The following is a 21,133-nucleotide window of genomic DNA, read 5'->3' on the forward strand; positions in this document are numbered from 1 at the left end:
TCTGGTTTTGACCATACAAGACTGTAAAAACATAATTCTCTCAGGAAATGAAGATCTGAACCATGAGCAGTATATGAATAACACCCCTCCCACTGCATCACCTGGGAGGTGATGAACAAAAAGGACCAGGCGTGCAAATTCAGATCTGTGATGCCTTGGGAAGGCTGAGCTAGAGCAGAGGCTGGACAGAGCTAAAAAATAGAGCAGGGATTGATTCAAAGGATCTCCTCCATGGATGCACCTTGGGCAGGGCATACTGTTAATCCAAAACAGAGCAACCCAAGGGAATTTTGTGGTGTTATTTTGATGAATTCCCTTTTCTCTTTGTCCCCCACAGTGGCTCTTGGTCGTAACCAACCCCTGAAGAAGGAGAAACCCAAATGGAAGAGCGATTACCCCATGACGGACGGGCAGCTGCGCAGTAAGAGGGATGAATTTTGGGACACAGCCCCGGCCTTTGAGGGCAGGAAGGAGATTTGGGATGCCCTCAAGGCTGCTGCCCACGCCTTTGAGAGCAACGACCACGAACTGGCACAAGCAATCATTGATGGTGCAAACATAACACTGCCCCATGGTAGGTGCAGCTCCCGAGGTTGTGGCCTCTCCAAAGGGTGGCAGGTTAAAGTCATGATGGTTTCACCCCAAAAATCAGTGATGGAATGGTTTAAAATATCTGTGTTTTGGTGTGGAATGTGGCCTTTCCAAAGGGTGACAGGTTAAAGTCATTATGGTTTCACCCCAAAAATCAGTGATGGAATGGTTTAAAACACCTGGGTTTCGGTGTGGATGTGCTCCTGTTTCCAGTTTCCATGCAAAATGGTGTTAATACACAGAGGGACCAAGAAAATCTGCTTTTTTTGGTGGTTCCTGCAGTGGAATGGATGATGTGGTCCATGGGGATACTCAGCTTGAGTCTGATCTTTCCAGGCAGGAAAGATGTGGCCTCTCCAAAGGGTGACAGGTTAAAATTATGATGGTTTTACCCCAAAAACCAGTGATGGAATGGTTTAAAATATCTGGGTTTCAGTGTGGATGTGCTCCTGTTCAGAGTTTCCGAGCAAAATGGTGTTAATATATAGAGAGACCAAGAAAATCTGCTTTTTTTGGTAGTTCCTGAAGTTGGATTGGATGATGTGGTCCATGGGGATACTCAGCTTGAGTCTGATCTTTCCAGGCAGCACTTGGGACTTTCTGTGATCTCTTGGAACACCTGGATGCTCCAAGGCACCATTTTCATCACTTTTTTCCTAGCTTCTCTTTGTAAGGAAGCAGATTATTTTTCCCTCCTGATTTTATGGGTTTCTTTGGCACTTGAACTGTTGGGTTTTTTTTTTTAAACTTTCTCTTCTGAAGAGCCTGAAAAAATTTCCCAAAAATTTGGGGCTGGCAATCTGCTGTTAGATCCTGTGTGAGATAAACTGCAAGCTCTTATTTTGGGTACTTTCCCCTTTGTTTTGTTATTTTGAATCTTGCTGGGTGGGTTTTGGTTTTTTTCCAAGTAATATTTCCCTCACTCCACAACTCTGAAATAAATCACTTCCCTATATTCCTAACAAAAATACAGGGAGAGGGGGCTGGCAAGAAGTCACTGATCATTTGAAGTCACCATTCAGATAAATGGAAATAAGAACTCAGAAATTGCATTTTTGCAGACCTGAGGGAGTTGCTGCATTGTTTTTAGTTGCTAAAATATCAACTGTAGGTGCCAGGAAAACTCAATTTATACATGGGGAAGGTGGAATAAAATACAGGTTACCTTTCACTGTGGTGTCTCCCTCACATCAGCCCTCAAAAATTGTCTTTAATGTGGGAAAGTTCCTCTCTGTGAGGGTCTCAGTCTGGTTCTGACCATACAAAAGCCTGGTAAAAACATAATTATCTTAACAAATGAAAATTTGGAGCCGGGAGCAGCGAGGGGGATGTTATTTCTGTAATGAATTTGATGAGCCCCCATTAATGAGCTGCCTTGGCAGCCTTGGGTTGTGCATTCAGCTGAAATGTTGCATGAGCACAGATGAGCAGCACTTCGGGGGAAAACATTCAATTTATGGCATCAAATCCTGCAAAGAAGGTGTTTGGCACGTTGGGTCTGTGCTGCCTCTTGTTAGAGTGCCATAACAGCTTGTAACTGTGAGGGAGGAGCTGGAAAAATCCAAAGTTGAAGCAGTTTAATCCTGCCTGGAAGGCTCAGTCTGGCTTTGGGGGCACAGGGCAGTCCCTTGTGTGGCTCAGGAAAACAGACTTTCTCTAATGTGCAGTTTCAAGGCTCCCAGATTTGGAAAAAAAAAAATGGATGTGAGCTCTTAAATTTGTTTTTCCAGCAGTTTGCTTCGAGTCCTGCCTACTGCTGGCAGGTTAAAATCTGCTTTTTAAGGCCCACATGCAGAATATTCAGAGTTTCTCAGAAATAACTCAGAAATCAAAGCTGACCCAGGGGCTCTGCTGACCAAGCCAGGCCTGGCTTGAGGGTGAATTCCAAACAGAGAGAATATTTAGAATTTTTATCCAGGATGTGGAGCTTACTGGGGATTTTTCTACCCACAGAATTGCATTATTTATTTTTATCCAGCTTTCTGACACGTTTGAGCATCAGCTCTCCATGCAGTGTGACCTCCCCAGTCCAGAGAAAGCTGCTGCTTCTAAAAATCCAAATATTCCTGAGCCAGGCATTGGCAGTGCCATGGAGGGGGAGATTTTGGATCAAATCCTTTCACTCAGGGAGCCAGGGATGCAAAGTGAGCTTTTCTCCAGGCAGGAAGAACAAACAAACAAACTCTCCTTGCTCTGAGTGACACCAGCAACCTCTGGGGCTCTGGTTACAAAAAGCTCCTTTTGGGCAAAATTGGGGAAGAATGGGAATAGCAGTGGAGAAATGCAGCAGGATGGGATCCTGTTCCCTCTGATTGCCCCATGGAGCTGCTGGGCTCTGCAGGGGACACTGGCACTGCTGAAATTCAGCTTTTAGCACTTTTTTTGGGGGGCGGGGGGGTTATTTTTTTGGTTTTGGGTTTGTTGTTTTTTTTTTTTTGTTGTTGTTGTTTTTTGGGGTTTTTTGGGTTTTTTTTTTTGTTTGTTTGTTTTTTTTTGGCCTTTTTTTTTTGTATTTTTTTGTTTTTTGGGGTTTTTTTGTTTTTTTTTTTTTTTTTTTTTTTTTTTGCCTTTTTTTTTTTTTTTTTTTTTTTTTTTGCCTTTTTTTTTTTTTTTTTTTTTTTTTTTGGGGTTTTTTGGGTTTTTTTTTTTGTTTGTTTGTTTTATTTTGGCCTTTTTTTGTTGTATTTTTTTGTTTGTTGGGTTTTTTTTGTTGTTTTTTTGTTTGTTTGTTGTTGTTGTTGGTTTTGGTTTGGTTTGGTTTTTTGGTTTTTTTTTACACAGTGGATCTCTTTACCTGCCCAGGCTCTGTCTTCTATAAAAAAAAGTTTGGATGAAAATGAAGCCTCAGGCTGGGCCACGGCAGCTCAGGGTGGACACAGCAGGAATTTCCCCATGGAAAGGGTGCTCAGGCACTGGAACTGCCCAGGGAGCTTTGGATCCCCATCCCTGGAGGTGCCACTCTGTATTCCTGCTGGGAACCTAAATATCTCCCCAAGAAAACCCAACATTTGTTGGATAAATTCCTTTAAATCTCTTTAAAAAAAAAGAGAAAGCTTTCTCACTAATTTTTCCTTCTGCAGAATGCTGCAATGCCAGGGGCTGTGGTGTTTCCTTTCCTTTATTTGCTCCATTTTTGCTTTCATTTATTTTCATTTATTTTTGTGCGTACAATAAGGGGCTTTAAAAAAAAACAAAAAAGCCCCAAGCCAAGCCCTCCGTGCCCATCTGACTGTCCCTGAGTTCAGCCTTGGGTTCCTGAGAAAATGAAACTTGCAGGAAGTGGAGGAGGGAGAGGAGGGGCTGGGGAGTGAGGAAGGACTGACAACCACACACACTGGGGCTGAGCTGATGCTGCAAAAATAAAATTGCTTTTTTATCCCAGAATCCTACAGAAAAGGGAAGGAAAAAATAAATTAAAAAAAATCTTTTCTGAGGCTGCTTCCAGCCAGATCTGCCGCTGCTCTGGTGTGAGGAATTCTCTCAGCAGTGTAATTTTTCTAATGGATGCCTTTTGCTGGCTTCTGCTGTTAAAAATAGCATGTAAGAAGTATTAAATAAATAAATAAGCTCGTGGGATGGGCTTAGCACTTCTCATCTATCTTGGGTGACTCTGTGGGATGGGTTTAAAAATAGAAATAACGTTATCACCAATTTATACTCCTTTTTTTCTCCTCCTCCTGTCTTAAAGTAGCACATCCTCCATATTTTATTAATGAGTGCATTTAAATTTCATGAAGAAGAGTTTTCCATACTTCTCAGCTATCAAACAGGAAATCTTGGAGTGTGTAGTATTTTATAATAATCTTAATGTTGAGCTGAACTTGGCCTGCAAGTCATTAATATTAATTGCAATCTGGCTGGGGTTAAGTGGAGTTTTTAAATTCCAGGCTGGACACTTCATGAGCTGCAGCAGAGTTCCCAGGATACTGGGGTTAAATATCTCAGAGATTGCATCTTTGCAGCCCTTGCATTGTTTTGCTTTGTTGCTAAAATATAAATTGGAGATGGCAGAAAAACTCTATTTTTACAGGGGGAAGTTGGAATAAAATGCAGGTTACCTTTCATAGGTAATAAAATACAATACATAAAATATACCAAGTAATACAATAAAAATTTACAAAATATTCAATTAAAAATTTACCAAAAACCCCAAATAAAATAAAATTTACCCTTAAAGCCTCTCCACCATCAGCTGTGGGTCAGGGCTGGTTTTAACCCTCATTAGGCAATCAATTCCAGGATGGACATTTCACCTCAGGGTATTGGGGTTTAGCTCCTCTCCTGCTGTTGGGTGATGAAAGGGTCTCTCTGCTGAGTTTTCAGCTTTTCTGGGCCTCCAGACAGCTCCTGTGTCCCAGCTGGCTTTTCCTGGGAGCAGCTCTGGCTCTTCATTTGCTGAGATCCCCAAAGTGGGATGGGAACATTTCCCTGAAATGCTGGGGAAGAATAAAGGACATCACTGAGATATTCCCACTCTGAATAGAGCATTTTCTTCTCCTTTGGGTGAAATATGAGGTAGAAAAGCATAAAAAAAGTCCTAAATAACAACAAGGAAAGCCCTCAAAGCCAAGAGCAGCAGTGTGGGGAAGGCATGGGGGGTTTCCCACAAATTCCTGATTCCAGCAAAACTAATTAAATCACACAATCCCAGAATTACTGAGGTTGGAAAAGATTTCCAAGGTCCAGTCCAGCTTGTGGCCAGCCCCACCCTGTCCCCAGAGCTCTGAGTGTCACCTGCAGATCTCTCAGTCACAGATTTATCCATGCCACAGGTGAGCCCAATACTGCCTCCAAAGAAAAAGCAAAATTACAGGATTGCACCTCTGGAGCTGCCTGATTTCCAGGAGGAACACAGAATTCTGTGGAATCTGTTCCTGGACACCTCCAAAGATGGACACTCCAGCACCAGCTCTGGGTTTTGGGTATTTTTAACATTTATCACTTGTAGCCAATATAAAAAGTTGCCCTTTGCTAAGTTGAAAACTCCCTTTTTATTTATGTTGATGAAAATCTCCATTTACTGAGTCCATTTATTTTATTTTATGTTGATGGAAAGCTGAGCTGTCAGTGTGTGCTCACAGCCCAGCAAGCCAAGCATTAATATTGAAATTTGCACAGTAATTCAGAAATATCTGCCACAAAATGCTGTAAAGTGTAGTAGGTTTTTAACACCGACCATTCCATGGGTTCCTGTAAATGAAACAGCTCCAGAAGTGGAACTCTGTCCTTCTGCAGAGCTTTTTGTATGGTGGCAATGTTGGAGTTAACGTTTTGTATTGGATTTGTGCTGGAGTGAATCTGTACAGTGAATTTTGCTGTGGAACCTTTAGCATTTAAATGGAATCCCCTGTGAACTGCTGCCCTTAAAGCCACCAGCTCCTGGTGGTTTTTCTTCCTCTTCTCCCTGAAAATTGCTGTATCCATTGCTGGGAATTAAAGCTGTAGGAATTGCTTGTCTGAAGAGGCTTTTTAATTATCACAAAAAATCATATTTTTGATGGATTACGTTCTCTGCACACGTGTAAAACATTGCTGGGCAGTGTGTTTTTCTGTGAGGATACCAAATACACTCACTCAGTTTCTCTAATGCCCCTTTAAAAGGGGAGTAAATGGTATTTTGGTGACTGTGGCTGTCTAAATTTAGATTTCAGCAGAGTTATGGAAGCTTTGGGAGGTCTGACTACCAAAGCCTGTCTGTCAATATGATCAGCAGTAGTACTGAGAGGAAAATGCAGCCCATGAAAGTTAAGCAAACTCTAAAATCTGTAGTGAATATCATAAAATTTACAGCTGAGCCTCCTGGTTTGTTGCTTTGGGGTTTTTTTTTGACTAAACTCTGCTCAGGAGACAGCAGTTATTAGTTGGAGGGAAGCTTTTTCTGGTTTGTTTTTACTTCAGTTTTAAAAAAACCCAAAAGGCAAGGGATTAAAACCCAAAATTGCTGCTGTCTTGTGAGGAAGCAGGCAGACAAGCTGCTGCTGGCACTGAGGCTGTGTGTGCATTAGGAGAGTGCTTTTATTTTGCTTTTTCTTCTACACATCCATGCCTATTTTTAAGGGTTCTTGACGTCAAGTCCCCTCTGTGGGCTGAACGTGGCTGAAATGGGGACTGAATGCACTGGGTATTTCATAAAAGGGCTGCTTGAATCCCTCCTGCCTCCCAGCACCCTCTGGCATCCTCTGGCAAAGGGCTGGGAGCTGCATCCCAGTTTGGGGTGATCCAGCCCCATCCCTGCCTGCTCTGCAGCACAGGCACAGCACAGGGACAGGGACAGAGGGGACACAGATGGCTCTGCTGGCTCTGCTCTGCTCTGCTCCTGCTGGGCAGTGGGGCAGCCCAGATCAGCCCAAAATCCAATTCCCTGAGTTGGGGGATCCCAGATCAGCCCAAAATCCAATTCCCTGAGTGGGGCATCCCAGATCAGCCCAAAATCCAATTCCCAAAGCAGGGCAGCCCAGATCACCCCAAAATCCAATTCCCAAAGCAGGGCAGCCCAGATCACCCCAAAATCCAATTCCCAAAGCAGGGCAGCTCAGATCACCCCAAAATCCAATTCCCTGAGTGGGGGATCCCAGATCAGCCCAAAATCCAATTCCCAGAGCGGGGCAGCCCAACTTACCCCAAAATCCATTTCCCAAAGCAGGGCATGCCAGCTCTTCCCAAAGTCCATTTCCCAGAGTGGGGCAGCCCAGCTCACCCCAAAATCCAATTCCCAGAATGGGGCAGTCCAACTTATGCCAAAATCCATTTCCTAGAGCGGGGAATCCCAACTCATCCCAAAATCCAATTTCCAGAGTTGGGGAGCCCAGCCCATCTCAAAATCCATTTTTTGGAGTGCAGGAGTCCAACTCATTCCAAAATCCATTTCTCAGGGTTGGGGAGACCAGCTCATCCCCAGACCCCATTTTTTTTGGAGTGGGGAGCCCAGCTCATCCCAAAATCCAGACTGCAGCTCACCCCAAAATCCATTTCTCATAGTGGTGCAGCCCAATTTACCCTAAAATCCATTTCCCAGAGCTGGGGAGCCTAGCTCATCCCAAAATCCAATTCCTAGAGGTGGGGAGCCCAGCTCATTCCCAGAATCCATTTTTTTGGAGTGTGGGAGCCCAGCTCATCTCCAAATCCATTTCCCAGCTCATCCCCAAATCCATTTCCCAGCTCATGCCCAAATCAATTTCCTGGAGCAGCTCTGGCTGCCCTGGCTCCTCACAAAGTGCCTCCTGCTGAGGAGAAATCCCCCAAATCTCTGCCTCTTGCAGGGCACAGGAGTTGCTTTTCCATCAGGAGCTCCATCCAAAGGAGGGGTGCTCACCTCCAGGCTGAGTGCCTGGATCTGGGATTACCCAGCTCCAGCTTCCCTCAGCCTGCTCGGGGCACAGTGGCAGCTCCTCCTCCTCTGCTGCCTCTTCCTTTGGTGATTTTTGTCATTTTCTCTGTCCATCACACCTGGGAAAATGGTTTATTCCCCTTGGGAATGGCCATGGTTCTGTAAAGGATGTGCTGTGTTGTTGTGTCTCCAAATTCCTCCTGACCTTGAAAAAGAATCCTTTTCCTCACAGCCTCCTCCAATGAAGATGATGCTTTCCATCATTTCTGCTGTGATTAGTATTTTTAAAATAGATCACAACATCCTTTCTGAGGGATGCTGAATTCCCAAGGTTTTCTTCAAGTGGAAGGAAAATGAATCAAACCCTCAGGATATAAAGCAATTGTGGCTGGCTGGAATATTTATATATCTAAGTGCAGGTTAGAAACTCTCAACCCTTCAAATAAACCCCCACTTAGGGCTCCATCCTACAGTTGTTTTCCTTAAATATCTTTAACTTCTGCTCTTGTGTTTTGAAAGGTTTTTTGAGGAGTCTTGTCAACAGAATTCTTGGACTCTTCTGGAGTCTCTTCCCCTGCAGCACTTGCCTCTCTGTTTCCTGCCTTTGGTTTCAGTTTGTCTTTTTGGTGTGGAGAGAATGACTGAGCAACACTTTTCAAAAATGCTGTTTTAGGGGTTTTTTCAACCATTAATGTGTGACCAGAAAATTGCAGCCAATTCCTTTAAGGAAAAAACCAAAAAACAAAGCAACAAACCCAAAGTGGCCACGAGATGCTCCAAATAAACCCAGGTTTGTGCCAGAAGAACACCTCCAGTTCCTCATGTTTCCAGCTGCTTGTTGGTTGGGTGTTGCAGATGTTGCAGACAGATGTGCCTGGCTCAGGTGAATAATAGTCCTGTGCTATCTGATGGTGGCCAGGACATGATGTCTGTTTGTTAAATATTCCAGGAGTGGACATTTACTCCATTATTGGCTGCTCTCAGTGGAGGGGCTGAGTATCAGCTTCATCTGCCTTGCTGTCTGCTTGGGAAATGAGAAAAAGAAATATGAACTGTTTAAAATGTGAGCGGGAAATGAAGTTTAAAATGGGTTTTCCCCCTGAAGATTCCAGTGAGAACCTTCCAGGGGTGGCTCTGCTGCCTTCTGGAGCTGTGGTTTGCAGTGGTTTGGTGCTCCTGGAGGGAATATTGACCAAGCTGAGGGCACCAATCCCTCCAGGAACAGCAGCCCTTGGGCGTCCCACCTGCCTCTGCCTCATCCCACTCCTCTTCCATCACCTCCACTTGATTGTGGCCAAAACATTTGGCATCCTCTGCTGGTTTGGCTTCAGGAATTTAAATATTGATAAGATGGTGACTCTTCTCCAAAACCAAAGCAAAGTGTGTGAGCCCCAGAAAGTTTCTCCCTTTAACCTTTTAGGGGCAGGCAGTGGCTGGAGAAATCCTGCCTGAGCTGAACATGGGCAGCACTCTTGAGCTGTTTCAGGATTTTTAAATATTCCACAACCTCCTTCAATAAATACTCAGGCTGATAACTCAGAGTCACTCCCTGAGTGTGTTACAGACAGACTGACCTCTGGAAAAATCCAAATTTCCAAGGATTTTATGCACCTAGAGCTGGGAGCTGCTTTTTGCTGACAGTTAGCACTGGAAAAATCATCTCTGAGAAAAAAAACTTTCCTTTTTTTTTGCTGAGCCCAGCCCAGAGCGAGCAGTGCTTGCTTTGTAGCTGTATTGCAAAGAAAACCTGCAGCAGAATGAACTCTGTGTTTCCACCTGTGTTTTGACTCCTTGAAACTGCACAGGAACAATGAAACCTCCGAGGTGCTTTTAATAATTCCTGAGTGATCAAGGAAGGTTTTTCTAGAAGGTCACAGGTACAGCAAGGCCTTGAATTTTTAACCTTTTTTGGGCTCTCACCATCTGTGCAGCCTCTGCTCAGGGCACATTGAGAGCAAGAGGCAGCACCAACATTCAGTCTTCCACCTTTGTGCTTTATCAGTCATTTTCCCTCTTTTTTATTTTAAATAAGGGCCACATTTTATTTTATTTTATTTTATTTTATTTTATTTTATTTCATTTCATTTCATTTCATTTCATTTTATTTCATTTTATTATTTTATTTTTTTTTTCATTTTTTAGATTTTTAAATTTTATGTTATGTTGTGTTACTTTATTTTAATTTGTTTTATTTTATTTCACTTTTATTTACTTTATTTTTATTTTTATTTTTATTTTTATTTTTTTGATTTTATTTTAAATAAGGGCCTCCACTCTGAACGAACAGCACTGTGGATGTAAGAAGCAAATAAATCAACACTCAGATCTCTCTGTAACCTCCTTTAATCCCCTCCACCCCCACAGCTTGAGCCAGCCTTGTGCTGGAGTTTTATTTTCGGATGTGGGCGCTGATGTGGGATCGTGTCAGGCTGCCTGACCTCCCTGGAGCCCTGCACATTTTTACTGGTGATCCTTGGAGACTGAGCATGCAAATGAGCGAGTGCCAGGCTCAGGAGCAGGTCCTGGAAGGGCAGCACAGGCTGCAGGGAGGTCCTGGAAGGGCAGCCCAGGCTGCAGGGAGGTGGGAGCAGGAGAACAAAGGTGCAGCACAAACCTTGGTCTTTGGGTCATTCTGAGCACTGTTAGAGGAATAAAGGATTATTGTGACATCCTTGTTAAAAGGATGCACCTTAGGGCTCCATCCTACAGTTGTTTCCCTTAAATATCTTTAACTTCTGCTCTTGTGTTTTGAAAGGTTTTTTGAGGAGTTTTGTCCACAGAATTCTTGGGCTCTTCTGGAGTCTCTTCCCCCTCAGCAGTTGCCTCTCTGTTCCCTGCCTTTGGTTTCAGTTTGTCTTTGCCTTCTCTCCCTGTTGCACACAGGTGGGGAAGAGTTGTTCAGTTTGAGTTCTCCAGCTCTGGGAGACAGCTTCCAGCTCCATAAGAGCCAACATTTGTTTGCTGTTCAGTCTGAGGGATTGTCACTGCTGCTGCTTTACCTGGAGCTTTAACAAGTGCTGCATCATCCCGAATTTCCCTCCAGATCCACGTGGAGCACAGATTAAACTCTCTGAAATCTCATTTTGAGCAGGGGATTGTTTGGGGGCTGCACTCCCTGCCTGGCTTGCACAGGATGCAGCTCGAGTTGTGATCACCAGTTGCTAATTGAACATCCCAACAAGTCTTGGCCAGTCTGGGCCTCCTCTCTCTCTGCAATCCCTGGAATGAGGTTGGAGCTGGGGGAGTTTGGTCTCTCCTCCCAGGGAGCAGGGACAGGAGGAGAGGGAACAGCCTCAGGCTGGGCCAGGGCAGGCTCAGGGTGGGCACAGCAGGAATTTCCCCATGGAAAGGGTGCTCAGACACTGGAACTGCCCAGGGAGGTTTGGAGTGCCCATCCCTGGAGTGTCCAAGGAATTCCTGGATGTGGCACCTTGTAGACTTCCAGGGACACAATCTGTCAGTGTCAGTGGTTGGCAAGAAAAAGGAAATTTCTGTCACGTGTATAATGTGAACTCCTGTTTGGTTTCCATTTGAACCATGCCAGGGATGTGGGATGCTGAGTGCCAGGTGTTCACTCTGGATTTACAGGAACAGCAGACTAAAAAAATCAATGGTAACCAAGGCAGTGACAACTTGTGTAAATCTGGGTTCATCCTCACCCTGAGCAGGTGACCTGGGGACTTTAAACACTGCCAGGGCAGCTGTGCTTGGAGGGATCACCACCTCAGCTGGTGGGGATATTCTCCTTTCCTTTTCTCCTCCAAAACCCTCCAGCCCCTTGAAGAAGCTGGATAATGCAGAACAGCAAATGTAAATGAAGAGGGTACACAGAGAAGCTCTTTTACCAACCATTTTATTTTTAAATTTTTATCTAAGAAGCCTGTCTAGACAGGCATTTATTTTCATGACATGCAAAGCAGAGTAGTAGATGAATACTTCATTAGTAAAATGACTTGTCATCTTTGAACCCTGATGGAATATCTCTTGGAAGCTGTTCCTTCCATGCAATATTAGATCCAAGTTTTACAGGGATATGGAAGCAGCAGTACATATGGTGTTGTTAACATGACAACTACTGAGCATTAGTGCATAATTACTTTATTTATCAAAGCCAGTGATGGAAAGCCAATGAACTGCACAGACTGGAGGAATGTGAGCTCTGGTAAAGCTGTTGCAGGGAGGGATTGGGTGGTTTGTGGAAGTTACACTGCTGGGAGATGTGGAGCTTTCTGGTGTAGGTCCCTTCCTCCCTGGTGTCCCTCAGGTGAGCGAGGTGGGGTGACAGATTCCAGCTCCTCTGCCAGGATTGTGCTGCTGCTGTTGGCATTAGTGTGCATTTCTAAGAGGAATTTTGAGGGGTTTGGTTTCCCAAGTGTCCCATCCCTGCTCCCTCTGCTCTCCCTGCTCCAGCACATCCGGCACAGTGAGGGAGGCACAGCTGGGAGCTGGGGCTAAAACCTGAACAAAAGTGGCTCATTTAGCAGAAATTCCTCTGTTTCAGAAGACTCTGTTAATTATCTTTCACCTTCAGTCTAGTAAATTAGTGCTAATGAGTGAAGTGATGCTGGTGCTCTGCTGTGGTAGAGGGAGAGGATCACCAAGCCCAGCGATGCACATGGCACACGTGCAGCAGGATTTTCCCAAAATTTGGGTGGGTGGTGACCTTAAAGCTCATGCAGTCCCACCCCCTGCCATAGCAGGGACATCTTCATTATCCTGGCTTTTCCCAGCCTGGCCCTGGACACTTCCAGGGATGGAGCAGCCACAATTTCTCTGGACGAGCTGTTCAGTGAGGAGCCTGCCCTGTGTTAGGGTGGGCTGTGCTTAGTTTGGGGCAGGAAGGCTTGGATCCACCTGAGGGATCTTTGCTTGCATTCTCCAACTGGGAATTGCTCTTTAAAAATGTTATTTTGGTATTACAGCATGAGGAAAGTCTTCTTTCTGTGGAGAGTGGCAGAGCCCTGGAGCAGCTGCCCAGGGAGGTTGTGGGGACATCCCAGACCCAGCTGGATGTGTCCCTGTTTCACCTGCTCCAGGTGACCCTGCCTGGGAAGGGTTGGACTGGGTGATCTCCAGAGGTCCCTTCTAACCCCAGCCATTCTGTGCCTGCAGAAAAAGCAGCTGGGTAGGATCCTCGAGGTTGGGAAGGGTGTCAGAGCCTCTTATTTCCTCTTTTCAGTTTCAATTCCTGTGTGTCACAAATGGGAGTGAGCTGGTCCTGCTCCCCAAGCAGCTCCTGGAGCCCTGGGATCTCCTGCTGGCTCTGGGAGTTCTTCTCCAGCATGGAATGGAGCCAGACCAATAATGTTCCCATAATGGAAGAGCTGTTTTTCAGTGGATTTGAAATGAGAATTATTAAATGCTTAACACTCATTATCTGCAAACCCATTCCTTCAGGAGCTGCAGTGGCAGGGTGGGGATGAGAGCAGAGCTCTCGTGCCCTGCCTCAGGATCCAAGCTGCACCTTTGTCCAGGAGCTTTCTGCCAGTTCAAACCTGCAGAACCCATGGAAATTTAGTGTGGAAGGAGCACAGGAGGGGGGTTTATATGGGTGGCTTATTGCCATGTGTTTCCCCCACGCCATTAATTCTTTATTGTGCTCTCTACACCGTGCAAGGCACTGACTTGCACAAGTATTCCCACAAATTTCCCTCTGGAAAACAGGAAAACCATGCTGGTAACAGCAGCCTTGGACAGTTCCAGGGATGAACTGAGCAGTTTCTGTTGGGATTAAGTCAGGAAGAGCTTTTTGGTGTGAATTCCTCCCAGCTGGGGCTGCCTGGAGGTGAATGGAACACAGCACTGTGTGTTTGCTCCTGTCCCAGCCCTGCTCCCACTCTGCAGGAGCCACCCTCCACCTCTCCCACGGGCTCCTGGTGTCAGCACAGGGATGTTTTTCCTTATAAAATCTTGTATTTCCCAGTTCAGACCTAGAATCAGCAGCTAATAAAGACGAAGAGATAATTCAGCTTTTCTGCCTCATCTTTGCTCTCCAGGAACTGCTCTGCTGTGAGACCCAGATACTTCTTTGTTTTCCTTCTGAATTTCAGGCATCAGTGATTTATGTTGGGTCCAAATCAATACTCCACAGGTGAGAGCTCTGCTTTCCCCAATTTATTCAGCAATCCAGGCTCAGCTTGGCTTTGGAATGGAGATTTTCAGTCAGAAAAACAACTGAACCAGCTGTTCCTTGGGCAAATGTGTTCTACACAGACAGTCTCCTTAAATTAGCTGAGTCTCACTGCAGTGCTACATTTTGGGTTGTGTTGTCTTAATTTTTCTTCCTGCAGCAAATCTGGCTGAGAGAAGGGGAAAAATAAAATGGAAATCTGCTCAGGTCTTAAGTTTTGGGTGTTTCTGAGCAATGCTCCTCAAAATTGCTCCAAAACTTGAAGGCATTTTATGTATAGAAAACAAGAATTTTCCTGAAGAGAATGGTGTGCAGCTTAAATTAATGCCAAAATGCCATTCCAAATGCATTAAAACTTTGTGTTTTCAGGTGAGTGTGACCGTAGTTGCTTGACTTAATAACTCCTGCAAAAGTTGAGCTTCCTGTCATTGAGAGCTCTTAAATTGTTGGTCCTGCAGGAGAATAAGCAAGTCCAAACTCTGAACTGCTTAGGGGTGGAAGCAGTGTTTTAAGCAGTCCTTTTTTTTGTGTTTTCCCTTCCAAATCCAGTGAAATATCCTCATAATCTTCATAAAACAAAGTTTTTGTGGCTGGCGAAGCAATTAATTTCAAAATGTTCCCGTTCCCTTATGCTTGATGATCACATCTGCTTATTTTTCCCTCTGAAATTCTCAAGCTGTCTCCTACCTGGATAACAACCAACAAGAAGCTCTGCCTTGTAGCTCCTTCCAGAATCCCTCGCTCCCCAAATTCTGAAATATTAAAATAATCCCATCTGCTGTTGTTTTTTTTGCATTGTCTGCCACCCTTCCTTCCTGCTGCCTTCCTCCCAGAGTCTGCTCCTTCCAGAGGTTTCTTTGGATGATCCAGCAGTGAAAACTCCAATCCTTGAGGCTTTGGCATCTGAACCTCTCTGGTTTGGGGAAGGGAAGGGAGATGAGGCTCACTTGGGATGTGGGGTGGCTGTTCTGAGCATCTCTGTGCTGCCTTTTCCTCCTCTGCTGCATCCTTCCTGTGCTGGAAGGACCCTGCTGCCTAGGGGACAGAAAAACCAAAAAAAAAAAAATTATTTCTCTCTTGTTTTCCACTTTCTCATAAAAACTTTATAGTCTTTTAGTGCCCCTTCCAGCTAAATGTGGTGCAAGCTGCTGTGTCCTGCAGGAAGGATCAGAAATTTGATTTTCAGTTAGAAAAGCAATGTTAGTAAGTGTTCTCTAGTTGGGATGTTTGATTTCCTGTGATTTTCATTTAGAACATCTGTTTTAGGACATGTTCTCTAGCTGGGATGTTTGATTTGTTGTGATTTTCAGTTAGAAGAGCAATGTTAGGATGTGCTCTTTAGTAGGAATATTTGTGATTTTCAGTTAGGACAGCAATGTTGTATTCTCTAGTTGGGATATTTGATAGTTGGGATATTTGATTTGTTATGATTTTCAGTTACAACATCAATTTTAGGACACGTTCTTCAGCTGGGATGTTTGATTTGTTGTGGTTTTCAGTTAGAAGAGCAATGTTAGGATGTGCTCTTTAGTAGGAATATTTGTGATTTTCAGTTAGGACAGCAATGTTGTATTCTCTAGTTGGGATATTTGATTTCCTGGGATTTTCAGTTAGAACATCAGTTTTAGGACATGTTCTGTAGTTGGGATATTTGATTTTCTGTAATTTTCAGTTAGAAAAGCAATGTTAGTAAGTGTTCTCTATTTGGGATATTTGATTTTCTGTGATTTTCAGTTACAACATCAGTTGTAGGACATGTTCTCTAGTTGGGATATTTGATTTTCTGTGATTTTCAGTTACAACATCAGTTGTAGGACATGTTCTCTAGTTGGGATATTTGATTTTCTGTGATTTTCAGTTACAACATCAGTTTTAGGACATGTTCTCTATTTGGGATGTTTGATTTTCTGTGATTTTCAGTTAGAACAGCAATGCTAGGACATGCTCTCTAGCTGGGACATTTGGGGACTTGGGACAGGGGACATTTCCACCAGGATGAAAGGAAGACTGGCATTACTGGTGAGGTTTAATAACCTGTTCTTGCATTACCAGTTTGGTAGAAACCATTTCTCAGCCTGGGATGGGACTGTGGGGTTTTATTGGCAAGAGCTTTCCTCTGCTGTGTCTCTTTCTATTTATTTATTTTCTTTAGCTGCAGACCTCCAAGTTAGCTGCTGTTTGAGAGGATTTGTTTCAGTATTGCTTATCTGATGATGATTAAGGAATCCAGTGTTTATAGCATCAGCTTTGACCTCCATGTCAGCTCAGCTGGGCAGCCAGATAAATGATGCAGGAATTCCTCAGCAAGCTCCCCCCATGTTATTTAAAATTAACTCTTCGAGGAGCTTTTCTAAAGCTGATGCATTCTTTTTAAGAGAAATGGCTTTTGAAGAAATTTTCGCTGCTTTAGCTACATTGAAAGGCTGTTGAGGTTTGGATTTTGGCTTGTTTTTAGCAGCAAATTTGTTTCTCTGTCTGGAATTTAGTCCTGTGGCATTTAGCAAATAGATGAGGAGTGAAATGAACGTTGTAAAACAAAACTCAAGTGTGGGAGCTCCAAGCTTGGGTCTGTAAATGGCAAAGAAGCATAAAAGGGTTTGGGTCCAGCACAGCTTTGATAAAAGTTGGTTTGCTCTGAAATTCATTAATGGTAAAACACTTTAATGAGTTCATGTAATTAGATAATTTTATTTCCTTTTGTTTTGTTCTCTGAGGGCACAGATGCCTCGGTGCTGCCTGTACAAACAGAAAGCCTAAACCATTGATCTTTTGAATTATTTCCTCTGTGTGCTTTTGCAAACACAAATTATCCTTAAAAAATGAGTATTTCAATCCAAAAGATTTCCACCAGAAGATGCTGTTGTTACACTGGGCTGGGTGACACCACATATCCCTGAGTTATAATTTTATATTGTGGTAATTTTGCTGATCAAACAGCAAAGTTTAAGTCAACTCAGTGTCAGCATGAAAAAACAACTCCAAATTAAAAAAACAACCTTAGTTTTTAACAAGGAGCACTTGGCTGTTGTGTGCAGAACAGAGTCAAAGAGGTTTTTAATGTTCTGTAGCTCAAGGACTTGGCTCCTCTTCAAGCATTCCCAGCTCCACAAGGATGGGTAATTTGGCAAGTGACTGTGCCCCTCCAGGGGCAGAAATGTTGAAATTTGTTCTACAGGTAAATTCAGACCAGGGCAGGGGGGGTTTAACCACAGTGAGAAGGGATTCCTGCTTTTGGGATGCAGCTTCCTCAGTTTCCCAAGCTCTGCTTTCAGCCTTCTGTGCCTTGAATTCTTACAACAGCACAGAAAATGTGCTGCTGCTTTTCTAGGCTAGAAATTGAAATCCATTTTATAACTCTATTTTATAAAGTTACACTGCGAAAAACTCAGCCTGTATTTGAGACTAAAGCACGTGGTAGAATTCCTGAGCACCCAGGTTATCCAGATGATCCCAAGGGAGTTTAGGGAAATAAAACCCCCTCCTGACACTCCAGGGTTTGAATGTGGGCTCAGAGGTGCTGTGGAAACCCAAAATCCGTGCTGGGTGCTGTTCCGTGGTGCTGATGGAGCCGCAGACTTGGGTGGCCGCGTTTGTTTGTCCTGGCAGTGCTCACTAAAACACGAGGCCTGCAAGAACCATTCCAGCAGTTTGGGCATGTTTGAGAAGTTACAAAATCCTCCTTTCATGGAGGAAAATGCTCTCCTGCGTTTTCACAGCTCGGGCTGAGCCTGGTGGAATTGCTCCAAGTGGCATTTTTGTGTGCTGAACCTTGTCCATGCTGCTGCTGAAATGAGACACGGGAGCACATCCTCATCCCTGCTGCCTGCTTTGGGACTTCATCCTGGTTTATCTGGGTGTTTGGCTTTTAGGGGGTGTGTGCTTTTATCTCAACCCCAAGTTTCAAACAAAGCGGGGCATTGATGATTTTTAAAATGTCTGTATGCAGATGAGCTGGCACATTGATGATTTTTATCTGTATGCAAGCAAAGTGGGGCATTGATGTTTTTTAAAATGTCTGTATGCAGATGAGCTGGCACATTGATGATTTTTATCTGTATGCAAGCAAAGTGGGGCATTGATGTTTTTTAAAATGTCTGTATGCAGATGAGCTGGCACATTGATGATTTTTAAAATGTCTTTATGCAAACAAGGTGGGGCATTAATGACTTTTATCTGTATGCAAACAAAGTGGGGCATTGATGATTTTTAAAATGTCTGTATGCAGATGAGGTGGGACATTGATGATTTTTAAAATGTGATGATTTTTAAAATGTCTTTATGCGGACGAGGTGGGGGCATTGATGAATTTTATCTGTATGCAAACAAAGTGGGACATTGATGATTTTTAAAATGTCTGTATGCAGACGAGGTGGGACATTGATGATTTTTAAAATGTCTGTATGCAGACGAGGTGGGACATTGATGACTTTTTAAATGTCTTTATGCAGACGAGGTGCGGGCATTGATGAATTTTATCTGTATGCGGACTGGGGCATTGATGATTTTTGCCCGGTCCTTTAAAGCCTGAATTCCACCCTCACCTCCTGGGCGGTTGCAGAGCAGGGTGAAACTCCCCGGAGCGACCCTGCAGTGTGCAATGCGCCAGGAATTCCCACTCACCTCCCCCTTCTCTCTCCTCCAGGTGCTCTTACGGAGTGTTACGATGAACTGGGCAACCGCTACCAGCTCCCCGTCTACTGCCTCGCCCCACCCATCAACATGATCGAGGAGAAGGGTGACCTGGAGACTCTGGACATCCCTGAGCCCCCTCCCAACTCCGGGCACGAGTGCCAGCTCCGCCTGCGCCTGTCCACGGGCAAAGACCTGAAGCTGCTGGTGCGCAGCATGGACACCGTGTACCACATGAAGCGGCGGCTGCACGCCGTGGAGGGAGTGGAGCCGGGCAGCCAGCGCTGGTTCTTCTCTGGGAGACCCCTGGCAGACAAAATGAAACTGGAGGAGTTGAAAATCCCAAAGGACTACGTGGTGCAAGTGATCGTGAGCCAGCCCTTAGCAAATCCCACCCCGGTGGAAAACTGACCGCTGCTCGTTCGTTGGTTCTTCTCTGCCGCGTCTCTCTTGTGGGGTTTGTTTTCACTGCCCTCTCTTCTTTCTGGGGTTGGCCTGCTCGTGGATGGGTTGCAAGAAATGACCAGCAAAAACAAAAAAAAAAAAAAATTCCATCTGTGATGGAGATCTGTAAAAATGTAACCTGGCCTCTGGGGTTTGCCTGATCTCGTATTGAACAGCAGGAGCAGCGGGGCAGGGCGAAGGAAGGGAGGGGAAAAGGGGGAGGGAAGAGATTGTTCTTCACTTAATGCAGACATGTCATGGTCCTGGAACTGTCAGTGCTGTCCTGATCCACGAGGCCGCAGCAACAGAGAGCACTTTTATTTAAAAAAGCAACTTCAAACGGAATCAGTGTACCCAGTTCCATAGCAGCAGCACACGGCTCCTGCAGGAAGGAGCCCGGTGCTCACGGGGATCCCTCTGGCTGTGCCCGGGCTCTGAGGAGGCACAGCCAGCCCTGGGCAGTGGAGCTGGGCTGGGCTTTGCTCTCTGGCAGCTCCTGGTGATGCTCAGACCGAGCAGTTGTACATTCCAAGGTGGCAGTGCAGCCCCGTGCCACTGCCTCAGGCAATAACTCAGCCCTGTCTGCTCTGTACTGTAATTTTCCTGCTCCAGCACTGACTCAGCCTCAGCTCCTGAGTCTGTGCCTGAATTCCTGTCCCTCAGACCCCAGAGGCCGTGCTGGGGTGAGTGCTGCTGTGATCCAGCCCCCAGAGCACCCCTGGGCCAGGTGACTGCTCCTCCTGCCAGGAGTGATGGATTGCAGCTCCCCACGCTTCCCTGCAGGGCTCCCAGCTTGGAGGTGCTCAGGATGCAGCAGCACACAGTTGCCAGCCTTTGGGGTGTCCCTGGGAGCCAGCCTTGGGGCTCTCCAGGACAGCTGGGGTGGCCTCAGCAGCACAGTGTCCCCCAGCCAGTGCTGGCCCTCCAGAATGTACCAGGGGCCCTGCAGCAGGTGACAAATCCTTCTGTGGCCTCAAAGGCCATGCTGGGCTCGGGGGATGCACTTTGTTCCCCCATGGAGCTGCTCTGGGGCTGCTCTGCCCCCCTGCCTTTGCTGGAGATCAAGGCCCTGCTCTTTTAATCATCATTTCTGTTTGCTTGGGGCTTAAGCCATCGTTGAAATCACTTCTTCCAAAGTCAAATGTGCTCTTAATATGGGTATAGCAGATTATTTTTTTTCCCCCCCTGGTTTCTGTCTTCCCTCTGTGAATTAAGTGAAACTGAGGGATTCCCTTGACAATTTTAAACTTCTGCTCCTTCAGTAATTCCATAGAAATCGAATTTCTGGCACTCAGAAACTCCGAGGGAGTTCTTGCACCAGTCAGGGTGATCAGGGACATCCCAGCAGGTGGAAGCAGAATTTCATTGATGGTTTGGAAACAGAGCCACGTTTTGTTTCCATTTCCCACCCCACCCCACCCAACTAGAGCTTTTTTTGGTCGTCATTTTGTATCAAACCTGGGGGTTTCTGACAGCTCCACTGGCCCCACTTGGTACAGGATGCCTGAAATGCAGTGGCAGGGCTGTAGGAAGGAAAATGAGTTCCTGTTCTCATAATCACCAAAGTGACTTGCTTTGCTTTTCTTTTTTTTTCTTCTTTTTTTTTTCCCCTTTATTTTTAAAGGTGAAAGTGAGCTGATCAATACTAACCTAGAACAAGTTTTCTATTGTGGAGTTTTTTTAAAGCAAATTTGATTTACTCTACTTGAGGATTTTTGCAGCCAAATCTTTTGCATTCCAGGGGAGGGGGAAATATTTGCTACATAAACAAGTCAAAAAATCTCTTTTGGCTTTTCTCTGGGCAAAGGATGGGTTCATGCCAGGAAGACACTACTTGTCCTATAAGGCATAATTTATATGTCTGGATAAATGCTCTTTATGTGTCATTTCCCTGCAGTCCCTCCTGGAAAGGGAGGAAATTCTGATGGATTAAGGAGGAGCAAACCTGGAGCTGTGAACACTAAAACACCACTTTTTTTATTTTATTTTTGTAGGATCATTTATTTTATTAT

General features: G+C 44.9%; 1 protein-coding gene across 1 annotated transcript; it reads left to right on the forward strand.

Annotated features, from left to right (window-relative positions):
- Nucleotides 1-337: 337 nt before the first annotated feature.
- UBTD2 (ubiquitin domain containing 2) lies at nucleotides 338-19,254 on the forward strand. The gene is made up of 2 exons (XM_041397944.1): nucleotides 338-574; nucleotides 18,691-19,254. Exons 1-2 carry the CDS (start codon nucleotides 400-402, stop codon nucleotides 19,086-19,088), a joined length of 573 nt encoding a protein of 190 aa, XP_041253878.1. The 5' UTR covers nucleotides 338-399; the 3' UTR covers nucleotides 19,089-19,254.
- Nucleotides 19,255-21,133: the final 1,879 nt, after the last annotated feature.

Source organism: Onychostruthus taczanowskii, unplaced genomic scaffold (assembly GCF_017590055.1).
Source record: "Onychostruthus taczanowskii isolate IOZ18803 unplaced genomic scaffold, ASM1759005v1 scaffold14, whole genome shotgun sequence".
Classification (NCBI taxonomy): domain Eukaryota; kingdom Metazoa; phylum Chordata; class Aves; order Passeriformes; family Passeridae; genus Onychostruthus; species Onychostruthus taczanowskii.